Here is a 22,917-nt window from a genome sequence, read left to right as displayed (position 1 = left end):
CTCTGGTGGCCAAAGACACCTTGCTGGGCTGTTACAGGACCTCCCTTTGAGGAATGGTGATAAAGTCCAAGAAGAGGGGGGACTACAGGCATGAATACAGTGGAGAGTAGGCCCATACAGTAGGTCTTGTCCTGGGCTCCTTCAGCATGCATACCTGGCCAGCTGTTACATTATGTTACCAACCTAAAGGGTGTGCATGAGCGCCAACCAAAACTGGTGGCTGAAGACATGTCCTATTACACACATGTAATGATTTTTATTTACACCTAGATTCTCTTCCAAAATCATAAACTACATATGGGGAAAGTAATTCATCTTGTTTCTCATGTTCATTACACACGCTATTTTACATGTGCTTTTTAAATTACTACCAATGATGTGTTATGGATATGACAGTGAAGAAGGCTTAAATAAATTAGTTCTAATGGACACTTAATCTATAGTGTGTTTGACAATATGTAATAACTTGACACAACTGTCACTATCTACTACTTTATAGTATTTTTATGTCTGCTGGTGTTAATGTTTTGGTTGTATGAAATTAAGCAAACAATAACAGCAAATAATAATGTAGATGGCAAGGGTGAACCTTTGTAATTATTTGTTTGTTTGTTTTTTGTTTATACTAGCCAGCTCTGGTTATTACACTGGTCACTGATGGACAGTTTCCTTGTCAGTATCAGTATGTCACTGATCAGCTGTTTTATTATGTGTATTTGTCTTCCTGTCTATATACCCACATATATCTCGCAGCAGGATCAGAACAGAGCCTTCTCTCATCCCACAGCAGTTCTCCAGTAGGTTGAGATACTACATACATGCATAAAAAGGGTTAAACTGGCAGACATTTAAAATCATACATATTGCGTTGCACATTCACATTAATCCACCTTGCGAAGGTCTCCTCCTTGGCAGTACTCCATGGCCAACAGAGGCAGGTCATTTGTGGCTAATTTCTTCAACTCCTCAGGGACCTCTCTTGCTGCTACCACGTTTACATGATTCAACCTAAGAAAAGAGTCAATTAATTGGTAATATGGATTTCATCCGTACCTAATAATAAGGGCATATTAACCTCAGTGGTTAAGACTGTCAGTTGTATATATTAGTACATGTATTAGTAAACACTAATATTCTCAGTATTGGCTGGCCCTGACCTGATTAATATCCAAAAGCAAAAATGGGACAAATGAAATTAAAGGTTAACAGACACAGATTAAAAATATTCAGCAAAAAATAAACCCCATATCAGAGTGGTTTAACTAACACACTAAGAGGATCAATTGAGTCTAAATATGAGTATAAATGACCATTATGGTTCTTGGCTTTGTAACAATCAGCATGCCAAATTTATCATCTGTTAAAAATATTCTCAGGACTGATGCATACGTTAATGCTTTTATTATAACACTGCTGTAGATGCAAGACCTACATGCATCATAACCACAGGTAAAGCTCCCAAAACTCCCTTTTGCAATGTCACTAACAGTTTCCTCTATTATGTTCAGCTGTTCAGAGGTTTTGAACGTTCTTAATTCACTGACAAGGAAGGTGTTTTATTGGAAAATACACTATATTGCCAAAAGTATTCGTTCACCTATCCAAATAATCAGAATCAGGTGTTCCAATCACTTCCATGGCCACAGGTGTATAAAATCAAGCACCTAGGCATGCAGACTGTTTTTACAAACATTTGTGAAAGAATGGGTCGCTCTCAGGAGCTCAGTGAATTCCAGCGTGGAACTGTGATAGGATGCCACCTGTGCAACAAATCCAGTCGTGAAATTTCCTCGCTCCTAAATATTCCACAGTCAACTGTCAGCTGTATTATAAGAACGTGGAAGTGTTTGGGAATGACAGCAACTCAGCCACGAAGTGGTAGGCCACGTAAACTGACGGAGCGGGGTCAGCGGATGCTGAGGCGCATAGTGCGAAGAGGTCGCCAACTTTCTGCAGAGTCAATCGCTACAGACCTCCAAACTTCATGTGGCCTTCAGATTAGCTCAAGAACAGTGCGCAGAGAGCTTCATGGAATGGGTTTCCATGGCCGAGCAGCTGCATCCAAGCCATACATCACCAAGTGCAATGCAAAGCATTGGATGCAGTGGTGTAAAGCACGCCACCACTGGACTCTAGAGCAGTTCTCTGGAGTGACGAATCACACTTCTCCATCTGGCAATGTGATTGACGAGTCTGGGTTTGGCGGTTGCCAGGAGAACGGTACTTGTCTGACTGCAAAGTGTAAAGTTTGGTGGAGGGGGGATTATGGTGTGGGCTTGTTTTTCAGGAGCTGGGCTTGGCCCCTTAGTTCCAGTGAAAGGAACTCTGAATGCTTCAGCATACCAAGACATTTTGGACAATTCCATGCTCCCAACTTTGTGGGAACAGTTTGGAGCTGGCCCCTTCCTCTTCCAACATGACTGTGCACCAGTGCACAAAGCAAGGTCCATAAAGACATGGATGACAGAGTCTGGTGTGGATGAACTTGACTGGCCTGCACAGAGTCCTGACCTCAACCCGATAGAACACCTTTGGGATGAATTAGAGCGGAGACTGAGAGCCAGGCCTTCTCGTCCAACATCACTGTGTGACCTCACAAATGCGCTTCTGGAAGAATGGTCAAAAATTCCCATAAACACACTCCTAAACCTTGTGGACAGCCTTCCCAGAAGAGTTGAAGCTGTTATAGCTGCAAAGGGTGGACCGACGTCATATTGCACGCTATGGATTAGGAATGGGATGTCACTTAAGTTCATATGCGAGTCAAGGCAGGTGAGCGAATACTTTTGGCAATATAGTGTATCTCTGAGTGTTTTTATAGTAACACACATTTTATTCGTTACAAAAACTAATGACTAATGCTGATATTTATATTAACTGAAATGTAAACAAAATAAACATTTATTTTTAATGCACTTGATTGTTTGCTTATGCAACTTGCATTTTTTCTATTCAGGTTTTTGCTTAGAAAAGAAGCATGTGGGGGAAAACGTGTGTGTGTGTGTGTGTGTGTGTGTGTGTGTGTGTATATAAAAATATTTGGATTTAGTGTGTCTATTTATGTGCTGTGGAATAACTTGTGGTTATACTGGTGCTTGTATTTCTGTGTATGTGGGTGTAACTTTGAATCTGAGGTTTTAATTCAATTCTATGGGCAAACAGTTACAAAATTGTTTGTACTATAGTAACAAACTGAACTCAGTATAATAGTTTTTTTTTTTAAAATTCAATTTAAAAATGAAAACACAAAAATATGACACAGGTGCTATATCAGAGATATAAATCTATTGATTAAATCTATTTTGTTTTCTACCATGATTAGTCAGAAAACAAAATAATGAGCCTAATAAAATACTGAATATGGTGGCTTCCAACATTCATAACCAGCTTTGTTGGGTGTTTTCAACTGTGGTGGGGCCTGCAAATAAGATCCTCTCAATTTTTCCCTTTCCCTCTGCTTCTAAATCACATGTAAATGAAATTTTTAAATGGGTTTACAAAAGTAGAATTCATTTAAGGATGATATTTATATATTCAACATAAATACAGAAACACTTGGATATGTGATTATATTTATAGTGATTATATATGAGTAAAAACGGCATTGGCATGACAAAGATAGATACATCCATGAAGACACAAATAATCTCACCGTTTCATAATCTGGATCTCCAAACACCATCTTTCCTTATTCTTAGCACTAAGTTCTTGACGACACTGCTTTATAGCAATCTGTTCACATGTGTCCTGCACAAACACACAAGCAAGGAGAAACAAAGAAATTTGTTACAAAATATATACCAACCATATAAATATATAAATATATATATATATATATATATATATATATATATATATATATATATATATATATATATATATATATATATATATATATATGTAAATTTTTACAGCATGGCAGACTCACTTATCCTGAACAACATTTATTTCATTTATTCAACTGAGCATTTAAGGGGCTCAGGGGCACAGCAGTGGCATCTTAATGCCCTGGGATTTGAACTCACTGAACCATCCACTCAGTAGTCCCATGCCTTAACCACTGCACCACCACTATCACTATCTGTGTTTTTATAATATAAGCACAATTTTAATTACTATCACTGTTGTATCTTTTTGCCAACAGCAACATGATGTTGCTTTGACTCTGAAAAGGCATATATGCATTATTTGCTTGATATATATTTCAGTTCTCAATAAATTTTAATTTATTCAGAATGAGTTTCTATAAATAATTGTACTAGTGATGTACTTAAATGAAAATGTAATACCACAAATTACATTTTACAACACTATACAGCACAACTAAACACCAAAAAAAAGCCAGTGTATCATTTTTTTAAATATTTTGTGGTCAGCTACCAATTCCCACCCTCAAGCTAGCTCTCCTTTACCATATGACATCTACCAACTGGGGAGGGTGACAGACATGTGCTTCTCCCAAGACAAATGAAGCCAGTCACCATCTTTTCGACCTATTGTCCATGCTACTTCACAGGGTAGCATTCTTATGTACTTTGTCAGTCTTAAAATATTTTAGACTAGATGTTTTAATTGTGTACTGCTTAAATTAATTAGTAGATGGAAGTGGAAGAAAAAATGTTTATTCCTATCACTTGATACAATTAAGTAACAGAAGGGTATTTTAAACTAAATGTGTAATGTTGCTAAAACTTATCCAGGTATGAGTTCTTATTACTTAAACATGCAGTTTAGTAGAAATTTTAAATAATTACAATTCAAAATCAAATAACTAAATAAAAGGTTTTTAAAAAGTTAAGTCAATTTAGACTTTTTTTTTCCTGTTCATAATATTAATGTAACTATGAAAAATGTTGTGGCAAATGATTAAATCAAGGCACAGTGAAAATAGGGTCAAATGTAAATTTATTTACATCCAACACAGCAGGGATTCATAGGCAAATTATGGATCTTTTCCAAACTCAAATACTCACCATCCACTTTATTAGGAATGGTTTGCTCACTATGGTTGTAAAAAAGTGACATCTCATTCTTCTGACATCTCTTTATATGGTATTTCCACCAAAAGGAACAGAACAGATCATCCAAAGAACAGAACAGAATGCTACTTTAAGTTGCTTGGGCATAAATCAGACATAATTCTTCTAGACTTATCTTGAGTGTAGATTTTAAAATCCTTTTCATTTCATCAGCTTTAATACTGTATGGGCTTTCAGCTTTAAATTCAGGGCATAGCCTATATAGCCAAATCAGGCGAATGATGAAGAAACTACAGCACTTTTTATATTTGGTCCCCTTTCATAACTCAAAAGACAGACATTTGAAAAATCAAAACGAACCCACCAGAGAACGGGCAAACACATAGATGTGGTCAAATTAATTATTTGTTACATTCTAAAAAAGCAAGAACACCCTAAAAGACCACAGAAACCATGGTACAGCAATCAAGAGAAGGCTTTATCAGAGTAAATACAGAAGGTTTACAGCCAGAAACATAAAGGATAAACCACTAGTAAGCCTCAAAAACAGGAAGACCAAATTAGAGCTTGCCAAGAAACATCTTTAAAAAGCCTGTACAGTTCTGGAACAACAGATAATGGACAGATGGGACAAACTCAGCTTGAGTGAAGGAACTCTGTTCCAATAAATACAAGACAATGACTTTTCAAGTATTTAGCTTAACCTTTGGCAAGCTCTTGCTCAATCAGTTATATTAGATTGTATTAGTGCGCTAGATATATTTATAAATTTAACATAAACTTACAAATTCCACACTTAAACAAATCATAAACTAGTTCTAAATAACTGTACAAACATATTACAACTAAAGTTCTACATATAACTAACCCAAAACATATACAAGGAAAAACTGCAAACCAAATCTTCTAACTTTGGAGAAAATCACCATCTACTGGTCAATTAATATGATGTCACATGTAATGCTTCCCATTAGCGGAGGCATCATCAACTGCAGCACACCACCTCTACTGCACTCCACCACACTTCACCCCAACCCCCCTTATTCTGAGCCTTCCTTGAATGGAACAACTTTCTCTTCTGGCCTGACCATCAGCAGACCCACTGGTCTAACCACTGCATTTATTTACCCAAATTTAGTATCTGTGAAGCCCTGAACCCACACTTAGGTCATCCTTCAACAGGAGTACCAGAACTTGAAAGAGGTATAAGGCAAGGTCAAGGCCAGTGGTCTTCCCCCAGACAAAGCAGAGTATTTCAGAGAGTTATACTACTCTGTCAACATAGTCAACATATGACTTTCCTAATGCAGGACAGCAGGCTATGAAGGAGAGCATCAAAAAGTCATTGCAACCTGGCTTGCAGTACAGTTTGTTCGTTCAACTAGTTCTGTGTCAAAAATAGACAAACGCTCATCCCCATTGCCCAGGAACAGCAATCCACTTGCTGTGGATGAATATGGTAATGAACATGAACTCCTACTTTGCACAATTAATCCGCAATGTATTCAAATTCTTGCCAAGAGAAAACCATGTCCCAAGCACCTAAGGTGGGCTGGAATTCTTTCCAATAATGTTTTCTTATACCTGTCCAAGTGCAATATGCTCATGAGGTCCATTATCCCTCATGCTGTGGAAAACTCCCACAGAAGCCAATTATGATGTTGCCAGGAGAGAACTTCTATCAATCAAGGAGGCCTTGGAAAAATGGCACCATTGGCTCGAGGGGCGAAACACCCTTTCCATGTAATTGTGGATCACAGGAAACTCAAATACCCAAAAGGTGCCAAGCGGCTCAACCCTCGTCAGGCCAGGTGGGCCTTATTCTTCTCACGGTTCCAGTTTACTGTGACCGACCAACCAGGAACCAAAAACAGTAAAGCTGATGTTCTTTTATGGTGCCACAACCCCATTAACCAGCTACCACACCACAAACCTATCCTGCCCACTACAATTGTTATAGCCCCTGTATGCTGGGACATCATGGAGGAAATCCAAAGGACTCAACAGTCATAAGTGCCTCCTCCTGAGTGCCTGCCCAATAAACAATAATAGCCTACGAGCCAGGGTCATGGTCCAGTGTACAGGAGACCTGCAGTTTGAGCCACCCAAGAATTCAGCAGACCACCGCTCTTGTCCAGAATGCCTTCTGGTGGCCTACACTGGTTAGAGACAAAACTCAAGTCAAGGCCTGCCAAATCTCCACCCAGTCAAAATCCTCCCAACAATTACCCGCTTTTATAAACTCTCCAACTGCCCAAACGACCCTGGCCCCATACTGCCAATGACTTTGTCACAGATCTCCCCAGCTCCAATGGATACACCACTGTGCTGGAAGCCATTGATTGGTTTTCTAAAGCTTGACACCTCAAGGTCTACCCACAGTAATAGAAACCACCATGGCCCTGTACAACCATGTCTTCTGGTTCTATGGCCACCCAGAGGACATTGTATCAGATCGAGTTTCCCAATTTCCCATGATAGTTTAGAGAGCTTTCAGTGAACAGCTAGGCGTTATTAACATTATCCTCGCTTCAAATTCAAATTTTATTTGTCACATACATAATCGTACACAGTATGATATGCAGTGAAATGCTTACACGACTATTTGTTTTGACCCTTGACAATGAAAAAGGAATAAGGACAGAAAAAAGACAAGGATAAAATGTAAAATATAAAATACGAAATCTAAAATATAAAAACTACAATTCCATAGTAGGTAAATAATAAAATATAAATAAAATAAAATATAATATAAACAAAGTAGGTAGGGTATATATGTATACAGAATATGTATATAAAATATAGAATATATATAAAGAAATGTAGAATGTAAACAACTGTATTATACAGATCTATATAAAGTGAATAGTGTGCAATAATGTGCAAGGTGCAGACAGCAGAAGTACGGGGTGATCATGTAGTGAAATAAGGTGATGGGATGATGAGAAGCAGTGGTATTGTCCATCTTTAAAGTGCAGATGTGCACAAGTCCTCTTTGTGTATAAACGAGAGCAAAATGTGCCATATATGTTTATGTTTTATGTATTGTGTGTCATAGTCCTGTAATGTGCAAATGTACGGTGTGGTTGGTTTTGGTGTTTTCCAACACGTGTGTAGGAAGCATAGCAAGTCCAATCAGTTGAGTCCTATGTGGAGTTCTGGTTGAGAGACCGTATAGCCTGCGGGAAGAAGCTTCTCCTCAGTCTCTCTGTGTTGGCTTTCAGGGAGCAGAAGCACTTCCCTGGAAAATGGAAAATTCCAATGGAATTTTTTCCCAATGGAAAAGTCCATTGTTGGGGTGGCTGAGGTCCTTCACGATCTTCCTAGCCTTGGTCCAGCACCGCTTATTGTAGATTGAGTGCAGGTCAGGGTGATCGCACCACCCTCTGAAGAGCTTGTCTGTCCTGCATGGTGCTGTTCCCGAACCACCTTGTGATGTTTCCCGTCAGAATGCTCTCTATGGTGCAGGAGTAAAAGTTCCTCAGCACCTTAGTATAAAGTCTCTCAAGCATCTGAGGTGGAAGAGACACTGCCGGGCCTTCTTCACCACGGTGTTGATGTGACAGGACCATGACAGGTCCTGCGTGATGTGAACTGATGTATCTGAAGCTGTCCACTCTCTCCACTGGGCTCTTGTTGATCACAGGGGTCTGGTAGTTCCTCTCCTGCTTTTTGCTGAAGTCCATCATCAGCTCCTTAGTCTTGCTGATGTTAAGTTGGAGGTTGTTCCTCTGGCACCAGTTCTCCAGAGTCTATCACCCCCAGTCGAACAGGCAAGCAGAGCAAATGAATCAGTGTGTGCTGGGATATCAACTCCCCGTTCCCCTGTTTGGGGAAACCATTGGATGTCCCAGCAGACTGGAAGTGCAGGAGCCAAATGGTATGGGAAAGTGACCACGTGTTCCTCCAGAGGGAGATTCATCAGCAGTGCCTACAAGCAGACTGTCGAAAGCACCCTCATCACCTGTTCCAAGATGGCCAAAGAGTTTGACTCTCTATGATGAATTTGCATCTCAAGCTCCCCAGCTGTAAACTAAACCCTCATGTCATTGGGCCCTTTAAAATTCTAAACACAATCCTCCCATCCTCCTACCATATCTCCCCAACCTTTCATGTGTTGCTCCTCAAGCCTGCAAATAACCTAATCAGTGGAGAACCTGCCAGAATTGAACCACCTCCTCCACTAGAGATCAAGGGGTCCCCAGCCTACCTAGTGCTCTCGCTCCTTAACTCTAGATGCCAGAGAGTCCAACTCCAGTACTTCATGGACTGGGACAGATACGGCCCAGAGGAACAATCCTGGTTTAATGCCCATAACATTCCTGGACCACACCAACATCAACGAATTTCACCACACACACCCCGAAAGACCTGCACCAAGACCTCGTAGCCAGCCCCACCATAGAACATCTGGAGGTGTTTCAAGAGGGGGGGCCCTATAACATAACATCCTGCAATACCCCCCTCAAACCACCAGAGGGAACCCTAGCCCAAATATTGAGTATGAGTATTTCACCTGAGGAAAAAGTTAGGACACCCTAATAGCTAGTGTTTCCCCCATTGGCTGAAATAACCTCAATCAGACTTTCTTGTAGCCATCTACCAGTTTCTGACATTGTTTGGAAAAATGCTTCCCCCACTTCTCAACGCAGAATCCTTTCAGCTGTGTGGTGTTTGGGGGGTTTCTTGCATGCACAGACTGTTTCAAATCACCCCACAGGATCTCAATAGGATTTTGATCTGGGCTTTGACTTGGGCATTCCAGAATTCTCCATTTTTTACTTTTCAGCCAGTCCTTGGTGGATTTACTGGTATGATTTGGTTGCAAGGTTCAGTTCCTCTTTAGCTTCAATTTTTTAACAGATTGTTTTACATGTTCCCTTAAACACCTTCTGATACAATGTAGAATTCATATTGGATTCTATGGTGGTGAGCTCGCCAGGTCCTGCTGAAGAAAAGCATCCCCAAACCATAACACTTCCACCTCCATGTTTCATAGTTGGTATGAGGTTCATTTGCTGAAATGCTGTATTTGGTTTACACCAAACATGCCCTGTTATGCTATCCAAGTTTTAGACTCATCTGTCCGAAGCACATTATTCCAGAAGCCTTGGCCTTTGTCTCTGTGTTCTTTGGGAAACTTCAGTCTTGCCCTCATGTTTTTTTTAGATAGCAAAGGTTTCCTTCTTGCACATCTCCCATAATAATTAAAGTTATTAAGTTATTAGTTAGTCTCTTTCTGATTGTAGATTGAAATGAAGATATATATATTGCTCAAAAAAAATAAAGGAACACTGTTTAATCAGAGTATAGCATCAAGTCAAATAAGTAGCAGAGGGGGTTGTTAATCAGTTTCAGCTGCTTTGGTGTTAATGAAAGTGAAGGTGCATTAGATGGGCAACAATGAAATGACCCCAAAAACAGGAATGGTTTTTATAGGTGGAGGTCACTGACATTTTTTTCCCTACTCATCTTTTCTGACTGTTTTTCACTAGTTTTGCATTTGGCTAGGGTCAGTGTCACTACTGGTAGCATGAGGCAATACATGGACCCTACAGGCAGTCCAACTCATCCAGGATGGAATATCAATACCTGCTATTGCCAGAAGGTTTGCTGTGTCTCCCAGCACAGTCTCAAGAGCATGGAGGAGATTGCAGGAGACAGGCAGTTACTCATGGAGAGCTGGAAAGGGGCGTAGAAGGTCCTTAACCCATCAGCAGGACCGGTATCTGCTCCTTTGTGCAAAGAGAAAAAGGATGAGCACTGCCAGAGCCCTACAAAATGACCTCCAACAGGCCACTGGTGTGAATGTCTCTGACCAAACAGAAACAGACTTTTTGAGGGTGACCTCACTGCCTGGCACCATGGTGCATTTACACCAGAATTAGTAGGTCCACCACTGGCGCCCTGTGCTTTACAAAGATGAGAGCAGGTTCACCCTGAGCACATGTGACAGTCGTGAAACGGTCTGGAGAAGCTGTGGAGAACGTTATGCTGCCTGTAATATCGTTTAGCATGACCGGTTTGATGGTGAGTCAGTGATGGTCTGGGGAAGCATATCCATGGAGGGACGCACAGACCTCTACAGGCTAGACAATGACACTCTGACTGCCATTAGGTATCGGGATGAAATCCTTGGACCCATTGTCAGACCCTATGCTGGTGCAGTGGGTCCTGGGTTCCTCTTGGTGCACGACAATGCCCAGTCTCATGTGGCGAGAGTATGCAGGCAGTTCCTGGAGGATGAAGGAATTGATACCATTTATTGGCCATACAAACTGCTGAGTACTATTTTGAGTTGATGCAATGAAAAGAACTAGCCTGCTGCATCATTTTTTCACTTTGATTTTCGGGGTGTCTTTGAATTCAGCCCTCTGTAGGTTGATAATTTTCATTTCCATCAAACAATGTGGCATTATTTTGTACCTAACACATTACCCAGTCCATATCAGTACAGATATCCAACATGACATTATATAATGATCAGGTATAACATTATGATCACTGAAAGGGGAAGTGAATAGCACTGATTATCTCCTCATCATGGCATCTGTTAGTGGTTGGGATATATTAGGCAGCAAGTGAACATTTTGTCCTCAAAGTTGATGTGTTATAAGCAGGAAAATGGTCAAGAGTAAGTATTTGAGCTAGTGTGACAAGGGCTAAATTGTGATGCTAGATGACTGGATCAGAGCATCTCCAAAACTGCAGCTCTTGTGGGGTGTTCCCGGTCTGCAGTGGTCAGTATCTATCAAAAGTGGTCCAAGAAAGGAACAGTGGTGAACCGGTGACAAGGTCATGGGTGGCCAAGGCTCACTGATGCACGTGGGGAGCAAAGGCTGGCCCATGTGATCCGATTCAACAGACGAGCTACTGTTGCTCAAATTGCTGAAGAAGTTAATGCTGGTTCTGATAGAAAGGTGGAATAAACAGTACATTGCAGTTTGTTGTGTATGGGCTGCATAGCCACAGATCAGTCAGGGTGTCCATGCTGACTCCTGTGAACCACCGAAAGTGCCAACAATGGGCACGTGAGTATTAGAACCGGACCATGCAGCAATGGAAGAAGGTGGCCTGGTCTGATGAATCACATTTCCTTTTAAATCACGTGGATGGTGTGCTTAGCTTACACATGGCACCAGGATGCACTATGGGAAGAAGGCAAACTGATGGAAGCAGTGTCATGCTTTGAATGTTCTGCTGGGAATCCATGGGTCCTGCCATCCATGTGGTTGTTACTTTGACACCTATTACCTACCTAAGCACTGTTGCAAACCATGTACACCCTTTCATGGAAACAGTATTTCCTGACGGCTGTGACCTCTTTCAGCAGGATAATGCACTATGCCATTTTTTTCCCTCCAACCACAGTATTTCAAATACTTGCATATTCTTTGCTCCAGAGAAAAAAGGAAACCTTTAATGCAAGATTCATTTGACCAATAATAATTGGTCAGAGGCAAATTTATCTACATTTCACATGTAAATTTTGAATCACTGTGTATAATGTTTATATTAGACAACACCAGGAATTGTATGAAGTCCTGGAAGTATGTGTAGTGTCTACAGTAGGAAGCTGTGTGTTTTTTGTATAAAGTGATTTCAGTCAAACTAGGCCTAGAACCTGGGTCCTGTGAGAGAACAGGGTTCACTGCTATTGGCTCATGCCAAAGGAAAGAAAAAACAAAGTGCACCATACCTTGTTCTGCCATCGGGTAACATTGCCAAAGCCACCAGTTCCAAGTCTCTCCTTAAGTTCCCAGGGGCCACAGTTCTGGGGCTGCATAGGGGGGACACGGCTCATTGTTTCCCCAAACCTTCACAACAGCTGTGCAGAAAGAAGTGCACACAAGTATGACTTTATTAAAATGCAACAAAAACAGCATAGACAGCTATCCATCCAATTGACAGGAGGTAGTGTCCTCGTTTGGGGGATGTTTTCTGTTTGAAAATCTCAAAATATCAAAGTTCATAAACTTTATTAAATATATTATCTGACCAGCTATATGGCATCAGCACAATACTTATAAATTAATTTAAAAAAAAAAACCTTCAAGTTAAACAATGTTGTGTCAAACAAAAATCAATGATTGAGCATTCTGTGGGTGGAGACTACTTCCTGGTAAGAGGACAGAGGAAAATGGCCATTTCATATAGCCAGGAAGATAATAAAACTCAAATAATCACACATTAAAGCATGGTGAGTAGAAAAGCATCTTAGCATGCACAAAACATTGAATCTCGAGGTAAATGGGATATAGCAGCATAATACTTCCTGTCAACTCTGGTCATTCTTGTCTAATCATTTTCCTCAGCAAGGTGTTTAAGCCAACAGACCCTCTGAACACAGGATGATTTCTGTTTTTCACATCATTCTGTGTAAACTCTAGAGGCAGCTGTCTGTGAAAATCCCAGATCAGCTGTTTTTGAAATACTCATAGCAGCCCACCTGGCACCAACATCTAATGCACAGCCATCTGATGTTACACACAGTCATTTACAAATGTTAATTAAGTAATTTATTAATTAATAATTAACTCTATTATTAGTAGTAGTAGTAGTATGCAACTATCTCTGTTTATTTGGCTTTTTAATTTCAAACACATTACATATTAGGGTTGGTACTGTATCCATGTTAAAGTCTATATTTGCTTGACTGTAACATTTTTTCTTCACAAGAAATATCCTCAGCTGATCAACAAAATGGCGAATTCAGAGGGACTCTTATTTTAAGCGGTTCGCAAAAAGAAATGTGGGCGGTAACCAATAAGACATCGTCAGCATTTTAAACCCACCCAGAAAGAAATAATAAACTTGAATTTGTAACCCGAACAAAAAAAGGAAAACTACAGCTATATATATATATATATATATATATATATATATATATATATATATATATATATATAAAATAATAAACGAAAAGTTATTTTCTGGTATCTGCTATTTTCAACTTAATCAGAAACAAGCTATTATTAAACGCCTAGCTAGATTCACTATCAGTACGTTTTTTCCTGAACACATAGAACAGTATAACGTATACTTAGTAAATAAGCTAGGTAACTACTGAATACTATAAGTTTTCCAGTCTGTAATAATTTCGGTAAGACAACAAATGAAACCCCCACTAGCATAGTTGAGTAAATAACAAGCAAGCAAACAAAAAGTCGATGTTTACCTTCACAACTGAATCGCTTTCCTTCACAACGTTTTTCTACACTAGTGCCTGAAAAAAAAACCTGTATTCAACACGTTACTCTTTGCGATTTTCTTTTTTTCTTTTTATTGAAATATGTTTTTTAAAGATTTCGTCGTTATACTACACATCGTGTTTCGCACCACTTCCTGAAACTTTGAAAACTGAAAAGTCACTTCCCGTAAATGAAGAACGCCTTCTGCAGACTACCAGGAAGAATGATCCATCGCCGTGGCTGGTTTAGTGAATTACTATATATTTTTTACTAAACGTTTACATATAACTTCTCAACGAAAAAGCAAATGAAACGAGTGAATATATAACCGAATTGTTTTTTGACTCGAATTTTGTTTTTTTATACACAATTATATAACAATATAATAATCTTTTTATTCAAATTGTGTGACTGAGAACACCACAAATTGCCAAATGTAGTTATGTTAACTTGGCAAATAACTTAAATATCAAATATCTTACAGTATTACAAGTATAACAATGGCATTATTATTATTATTATTATTATTAATAATAATAATTACTCAATTAATTAAGTTTTTTTTTCATTGTAAACTCTTTATATTGTAGCACACTGAGGCTTTCCCCATAAGTGGTGGTATTTTTGGTATTTATGTAATTAATTTTCAGTATGTTTTATCCTGAAAGGGAACAGTGGGGGTTGGGCAGGAATTCCTGTGCCCTCCCCCAATAGTTATGTACAAATATGAAATAGGCAAAAAAAAAACTTTAAAGTGTGAATTCCTGCTACATGTTGAATGCTCAAAACACTTTTAACCACACCCATTCTTTCTCTACTACTGATGCCCATGTGTTCATTTCCTGTGTAGTTGTGAGTGTTTCCTGGTGTTACACCCTAGGCGTAGACAGATATGCACACATCTAACACGCACATCTCTGGTTTAGTATATTTTCTATCTAATGTTTGCTCTCTCACAGGAAACGTCAGGGGTCCATAATCTTGTAACATTCCAATGTCCTGAACTCTGGTTCAATCTCTATTCTAACAGATTCCACTGTTAGACTTGTGTAAGCTGATCCTTGCTGTTCAATTCATAGTTTAAGGACAACTCTTTGAAATTTCTAGTTTATAAGTATAGCAAACAATCATAAAAATAAACAAATATGTAAGAATCTTCAGTAATCAAATTTATGCAAGACCAATATTGTCACTTAATTTATGCAATACTTTGGTCACTTGTGTGATGTTTAAAAAAAAGTTTAGTCATAGCTTGATGACACAGATCAAGTAGTGTTTTGCTTAAATGAGTGTGTATCCTGCAGTATGACTTGCCTCAGCTAGCTTGAAATGTCTACATGTGCTTCATATGCATTGTGCAGAAGTGAAGCAACTGAAATTTGGCAAATATATGGAGTTTAATTCCTTACTGTAAAATCAATCTTTATGAAGCAGTATGTACCAAACAAAGAACCAAGGGTATGTTAAGTCAATTTTTAACAAGGGCTGTTGTCTAAAAGCACACATCTTAGAGGGACCAATGCAAGAGAACATAAACCATGATAGTAGTATAATTAAAAATAATTTTTTACATTTATCTGCATTCAGTTTTGAATTTTAAATGAAATTAAATGAAATATCACAGTAAAACATACACTTTATAAATAAGCCTGATATGTTTTGATATGTTCTAAATGATATAAAGGAGTCATTAATTTGGTATAGCTGCATATGCTTTACTGAGTACTTTTAGTTCAGTGATCTAACTAATGATTTGGTTTTTCATTAATCTTTCTAATAGTAACCACACAGCACTTCACTATTCTTTTCTGTTACTATCCCTGATTGCCATTGCTGTTAAAAATCTTTGCTATGCACAGTCATAACCTTATTTTAGATTACAGTTCACAGTGTATAGAAGATGTGAGGAATTTGAGTGTATTTGAATTTAAGTGGTGTTTAAACTTGCTGTACGTGCTGTGATTCAGAAATGCGTTCTCTGTGAATTAACTTTAAGCAGAACTTAGTAAAAGTTTTCCCATAGGTTATAGCCTATCTTAGTGACTTTAATGACAGGTTTACTATCATGCTGTCACTCTTCATGTACTGCCAGGGTGTTTCTGGACCTAATAAAATCATCATCCCCTATCACATATTAGCTTAATGTGGCTTTGCGTACAACTGATGATATCTACTACATCTCTGTAATTTCCTGTGCAGAAAGCTCCTTTAACACCTCATGTACATGTTTGTAAAGTACCCCAAACCCAGTGCTAGCCTAAACTTTAATGTAATGGTCCAGACACAATGGATCTCCGGGGACAATGCTTAGCTCCGCCCAGGACGCAACATCATTAGCAAAGCCTACTCCTTTTTTCCAAGCAAGACGTGGACTCGCCTATATACTCTGTACATAGGGTATATCAGCACTCTGAGCTTCTTGGGATCATACGGATAAACTGGAAGAAAGACTGTGAGTACATGTGAATTTACACCGCTTTTTACACGCACAATTCGTGGAAGGACATAGGGACGTCAGAACTGAAGGCGTCGTTGCATCGGGTTCTTTACAGCGTGCCAAGATTTTAAAGCTTAATTATAACCTTGTTACAGAATTAATGTAAATGTCAACATAGATAAGTGGAGAAAAAACAAACGTACAGTATTTCCAAGCTGTTTAATGAACTGAAAGTCCCGTCAAAGGGTTCATGAAGTAGCGTTCGCTTTCGCTCCTACGTTTTATTACCAAAAATGCTGGACTGTATTGGCCTGTGAAATGCATTGTAACATGATATTAAGTTAAATTGTGGAATTAATTGTTGGTAGAGCGGATACCTCAGCAAAGGTTTTCCTCTCCATCCTGTTCTGCTATTTGTCTTTATCGTTCGTAACTGGACCAAGAGTTGGGTATAATGGGAGAGACCTCTTATTGTATATTATTATCCGGGGCGCTGTTAGAAGTTACAGGATCATCATACGTTACGAAAAAATAAAGAAATGTATTTTGAGATTGGCCTTCACCAATAAGTGTTGCAATATGGCTTTGTTGTGAATTGATCTTAGCAGTTTCTCAGTGCTGGCATGTATACGCTTTACAGTGAGTGCGTCAGCGCATGAGTGTATAATAAAAGTGTCTTCTCTATTGGCCCATAGCACGTGACGTAAAACAGTGGCATGTTGAGTTAATAGACTCTCTTTTGTTGGGGTGGTGTGGGGCTTTGTGCAGCAAGTTTTGTGTCTTTATTATCAATAGGTTTTACCAGACTTAATCACCTCAAAATAAAAAGGCAGAATTAGAATCACTGAATCACTAGTATCGTCCAAGCCTCATGTCTGTAGACTGTTTATACATGGGAAAATCCCAAGAATGTCATTTTTTCTTGCTTTATGTGGTGACGGCAGCATTAGGTTTAGGATCAGTTTAAGCATTACATTATTGGCTCAGCATAATAATTAAAGTCAACACAAGCCCTTACCACAAAAAAGATGTTTATATATACATACAGTACATACATTACACACACAAACACTATATTGCCAAAAGTGTTGTTTTTCAGGGGTTGGGCTCAGCCCCTTAGTTCCAGTGAAATGAATTCTGAAGCATATCAAGACATTTTGGTCAATTTCATGCCAGACTTTGTGGCAACAGTTTGGGGATGGCCCCTTCCTGTTCCAACATGACTGAGCACCAGTGCACAAAGCCAGGTCCATAAAGACATGGATGAGCAAATTTGGTCAGAGTCCTGACCTCAACCCAATAGAAGACCTTTTAGATGAATTAGAGCAGAGACTGCGAGCCAGGCCAAAACTGGGAAGCCTACCTTTACATGCACATGAACATACTATGGAGTTGGCCTGCCCTTTACAGCTATAACAGCTTCAACTCTTCTGGGAAAGCTTTCCACAAAATTTAGGAGCATGTTTATGGGAATTTCTGACCATTCCTCTAGAAGCACCTTTTTGAGCTTAAGCACTGATGTTGGAAGGCCATGGCCAAGAAGGCCATACTTGCAGTCTCCACTGTAATTCATCCCAAAGGTGTTCTGTCGGGTTGAGGTCAGGACTCCACACCAAACTTGCTCATCTATGTCTTTATGGACCCTTTTTTTTCTTTCCTTTCCTTTGTATGTAATGTTTCATGTCTTGATTGGTGTTTTATTCATTTTGATCTTATAATTTTTGTACATCACAATGGTCAACGATTGTTGTATTGTACTATATAAATACAACTAAAACTTCCTTTGTGCACTGGTGCACAGTCATGTTGGAACAGGAAGGGGCCCCCAAACTGTTCCCACAAAGTTGGAAGCATGAAATTGTTAAAAATGTCTTGGTATGCTGAAGTATTAAGAGTTCCTTTCACTGGAATTAAGGGGCCAAGCCCAACCCCTGAAAAATAACACCTGAATTCAATGATTTGGAGGGGTGTTCCAAAACCTTTGACAATATAGTGTATATAGTAATTAGCAATATAGTAATTAGGAATATAGTAATTTGTTGGTACCAGATGGGATGATTTGAGTATTTCAGAACTATTAATACTAAATTCAACTGTGTGTACTCACTAGCTACTATATGGTTTGAAATATAAAATATGTTACATTTAGACAGTAGAAAATCATATTTTCTGTAACTCTAAGCAAAGTAGTTACCAGTCTTCTAGTTAAATTGACATGAAACACACTATACTTAACAGAATCTCTAATAGAATTGATTTTTAGTTTTCTACATTGTTATGGGTAATGGATGTGGTGCTGATGTGTTTGGTAAGCTGTATTTACTCTCCACAGTTTTGGTGGCCTTATGGAATTCAGCTTTTAGTACTGTATGCATAAAGAGGTTTTACTTCTGAAATTATGTACGCCAATATTCAGAGCATTTCTCAGTTATGTGCTATTCTGACATTGGCCCATTTTTTTATGTGATATTGACTTTCAGCATGGAGCAGTATTAAGTCCAGCAGCACTGTTTTACCTGATCTTAGTGAGCCTTTCCTTTGTTTCTTTGTATTGCTGTTTTTTTTCTGTTCTGACATTTTCTGACATATTGCACTTTTTAGGCCCTGATTCTGTCTCATAAAAGAATCTCCTATACAAACCCACAGATAGAGTCTACTAGGGACTTCAGCCAACCCCAAGTCTGCTGGAAATTAAGCCCCTTGAGACAAATAAATGAAGTTACATATAAAGATCTTCACTGCCACATTGCTCCCTCATTCCATGGTTTCTGTCTGAAACCAGTGAAACCAGGACTCTTATTGAAGGAAGCCTGCATATCTAGTCAAGATGGTACTCAATTCCCATCTCAGAAATGATTAGAATATCTGATTGATAGGGAAGCTTAACCTTATCCATCCTAGCATGTTTATAAGAGAGCAGATTGAGTTAACAAAAATATTTGAAGAATGTTTCTATGTGAACCCTGTTCGTGCATGAGCCTGGATAACTTTTTGAAATTTGAATGCAAAACATTAAGCCTTTGTTACCAATAAACACAAATCTATTTTGGTGTCACTTGACTTAAATCAGAAGAATCACATTTCTATGACTGTCAGAGTTTGGAGTCAGAGGCAATAGAAAATAAATATTAGATACTTGAACAAGAACAAAAAGGACTAGGTAGAAAGCAGGAACCCAAGAACATGAGCTTGACAAAGGCAAGACAAAAATAAATGCCAGGGAAAAATCCTAAATACCAGTTCTCATAAGGCATAAACATGACTCAGGTGCTTGTGTTTCCATAAAGTGTAGGGGCTGATGGGTAACAGTTATTGTGACCCCCTTTTAAGGCAACAAACATGGCGAGGCCAGATGGGAGAGTGCTCTCCTCAATGAAGCCCAGCCTTGAGCTGGCCCAAAAGGGGCTTGATCAGTCTAGCTGCCTTTGGTTTCCCCGAATTTGCTTGTTTTGTGCCAACATGCACAGAAGCATGTCTGCTGCAATAATAGTGGGTCTTGTGTACAGTCAGGGATGCAGTTGGAGGCAGATACAATTGCAGGTAAAAAAAAAAAACACACACACACACACTAGGTACCTGAACAAGGCCAACAAGCACTAGTTAAAAGCAGGAACACAAGAACATGATCTTCACAAAGGGTGCTACTAGAGACACAACTTAAATGCGACTCTGGTGCTTGTGATATCGTGAGGTGCAGGGACCAATGGGTAACACTGTCCTTGCAATAAAATTATGTTGCACTAAGATATTATTGTAACTGTATATATATATGAGGCCTTTTGATTGTGCTAGTTTCAAAATTCAAGATTTTTATTTGTCACATACATGGTTGTACAAGTACAACAGTAGTGAAATGCAATTGCAAGAACTCCAGACTGTGCAGAATAAAAATGTAAAAGATATGGAAAGATAAATAGATAAACACTCTAATAATAATAATAAAATGTACAACATATATGCAATAAGACTTGTGTGGAGAATATAAGTTATGCTGTGCAAGTATGTGGACTGTAAAAATAAGAAATGTACAAATATGCAAACAATAGCATTGTTGTCATGGTATAGTAAAGTGCTAAAGTGTGTTTAATGCCCATATAGCCTGATGAAAAAAGCTACTGTTCAGTCTTCAGGTCAGTTCATGCCCTGAGTGATTGGAGACTTAGAGGTCTGAACTGGCATACACCAAAATTGCTATTTCCGAGACTGTCCTCAATTACTCATGGATGGAAATTGAGATGATGAGGATATCATCCAAATACATCCAAATACATCCAAATACATGTGATTGATAAGGGCTTGAAAAACTGCAGAGGCATTAGTGAAACCAAAAGGCATGACCTAGTACTAGTAATGCCCCATGGGGGTGTTAAATGCAGTCTTCCACTTGTCCCCTTCCCTTATATGCACCAGTTGGTATGCATTGTTCATGTTCAGTTTGGTGAAAATGGACTGGGAGACAGTGCAGTGTGGATAAGATTGGAGTGATGAATTCATATCTTCTGGTTCTGGTAAGGACTCTAGCAGCTGCATTCTGGACTAACTGGAGCTTGTTTATGCTCCTACTTGAACATCCAGACAGTAAGGCATTACAATACTCCAACCTAAAGGTAACAAAAGCATGAACTGGATATTATCTACATCAGTTTCAAATAAAAGATGAGTCAATAATCACACCAAACTAATTCAAGGCCTGAACAAAGCCTGGCACTTGTGATTATTATCATTCCAGGATAGCTCCACAGGGATATATAGTCCTGGGCTGGCTGGTGGGGAGTATCGAATAACTCCCAACACAGCACCCAGCTAGCAGTGAGTGAAAGGGGGCTTTCTGAAGCTCAGGGCAGAAGGAGCAAAGGTGTCCTGGCTGGCTGAGGTATGGGCAGTACTGCTCCCTCATGCGGTGATCGTGTTTGGTGGTTGAGTTCCATGAATGACCATGTTGCAGAGGATAGGGGACTGCTTGGGGCATCTCAGGATTTTCAGGACTCTGCCCGACTGGGCACTCTCTTGCTTTGTGGCTTAAAGGGACTGCTTCCTCTCATGAAGGCAAATGTCCAGGTAAAACACTAATTCAGTGAAAGACTTAAGTGTTCTTGAGGGTTCACGTGTAGCAAATTAATACTTGATCACTTCAGAGAGTCCATTTTCGGAGCAAACTGTATTCTAACTGCTTCCTGCTGCTATGGTGCGAACTGGATGGTGTAATCTACCCTGCTGCAGTTTCCTTGCTGGAGGTTCAGCAGTTTTTTAGACACCTCAGGGCAATTGATGGGGTGAACGAAGACCTGCTTAAACACCCTGGACTCCATCATTATCATCATGCAGGACTTTAATAAAGCTAAACTCACCTTTGAACGTACTAAAAACAAACAGCAAATCTAATGTTCCACCAGAGACACAAACATACCGGACTACTGTTACACCACTGTAAAGGATGCTTATCACTCCATCCCATGTGTAACATTAGGACTGTTTGATCACTGAATGGCTCATATTCTTTCAGCCTAGAGACAGAAATGTAAGACAGCTAAGCTTGTCATAAAAACTGTAAAAATATGCTCCAGAGAAGCAGAGTGGGAGTTACAAGCTTGCTTTGATTGCATTAATTAAAATTTTTTTGAAACTGCAGATTTGAAAAGTCCATTCTCACAACCTCCCTCACACCCTTCATCTCACACACCCCAAAAACAACTTTTACACACCCACTCTGCCTCCCTCCTTCTACACAGCCTGCTCTTATGATCTGTAAGAAGGATGTGTGCTAGGTCTATAAGCAACAGAAGACAAGGAAAGCTTCTGGCCCAGACAGTGTCTCACCTGGACTAAGGGTCCAAGAGAAGAGAAACCATTTTTGGAATGGCTGGGATCCTTGTCTTTCTGTAGACAGAAACAATATGGCAGCACACATCGTCAAGAAAAAGGGCATCTGCATCACATATCCCCAGATTACTTCTGAGGATCTCACTCAGCCATCATATGTCCAGGTTTAGAATCAGTGATAGGTGAGTGGATTGTGAAACAAAAGAAATAAGAGTGTTTCTGTCAAAAGTGATGGTGAGAGGAGAAGAAAGTAAATGTGGTTGGAAGGTAAGAAGGTCTAAGGTAGAAAATATCTCAGGTTTATGTATGCAACCTAGTTCCTTGAGAAGGGAATGAGATGGTGCGTCATTGCTTGTTACTATAGGAACACCTCATAGAATATGTGTCTGATGCCTGGGTGAATGTCATTGGCTGAAAGGAGTCAGGTGATGTAGCAGCATGTGTCAGAAAGTTCATAAAAGAGCATCTATGTCACATATCCCCAGATTAC

General features: G+C 39.3%; 2 protein-coding genes across 3 annotated transcripts in view; one reads left to right on the top strand and one right to left on the bottom strand.

The window, feature by feature from the left end:
• Window positions 1–14,356, bottom strand: part of ikbkb (inhibitor of nuclear factor kappa B kinase subunit beta) — a 35,938-nt gene extending 21,582 nt beyond the window's left edge. Inside the window, exons 1-5 of one of the 2 annotated variants that reach the window (XR_009204599.1) lie at window positions 14,158–14,356; window positions 12,679–12,807; window positions 3,653–3,747; window positions 891–1,008; window positions 741–810 (exon numbers count right to left, since the gene is read on the bottom strand). Coding sequence is in view for 1 of the 2 variants with exons in the window: in XM_058390169.1 (XP_058246152.1) it covers window positions 741–810; window positions 891–1,008; window positions 3,653–3,747; window positions 12,679–12,783 (388 nt within the window). In the remaining variant the exon portion in view is untranslated. The remainder of the gene's footprint in view (window positions 1–740; window positions 811–890; window positions 1,009–3,652; window positions 3,748–12,678; window positions 12,808–14,157) is intronic. The other variant, XM_058390169.1, reaches the window with a different exon arrangement.
• A 1,659-nt stretch (window positions 14,357–16,015) lies between these two features.
• plat (plasminogen activator, tissue) overlaps window positions 16,016–22,917 on the top strand; it is a 39,483-nt gene continuing 32,581 nt past the window's right edge. Inside the window, exon 1 of the mRNA XM_058390170.1 lies at window positions 16,016–16,622. The gene's annotated coding sequence lies outside the window, so the exon portion shown is untranslated. The remainder of the gene's footprint in view (window positions 16,623–22,917) is intronic.

This window comes from Hemibagrus wyckioides, linkage group LG05 (assembly GCF_019097595.1).
Source record: "Hemibagrus wyckioides isolate EC202008001 linkage group LG05, SWU_Hwy_1.0, whole genome shotgun sequence".
In the NCBI taxonomy this organism is placed as follows: Eukaryota; Metazoa; Chordata; class Actinopteri; order Siluriformes; family Bagridae; genus Hemibagrus; species Hemibagrus wyckioides.
The sequence above is the reverse complement of the archived record's forward strand: the minus strand, read 5'-3'. Positions and strand labels throughout refer to the sequence as shown.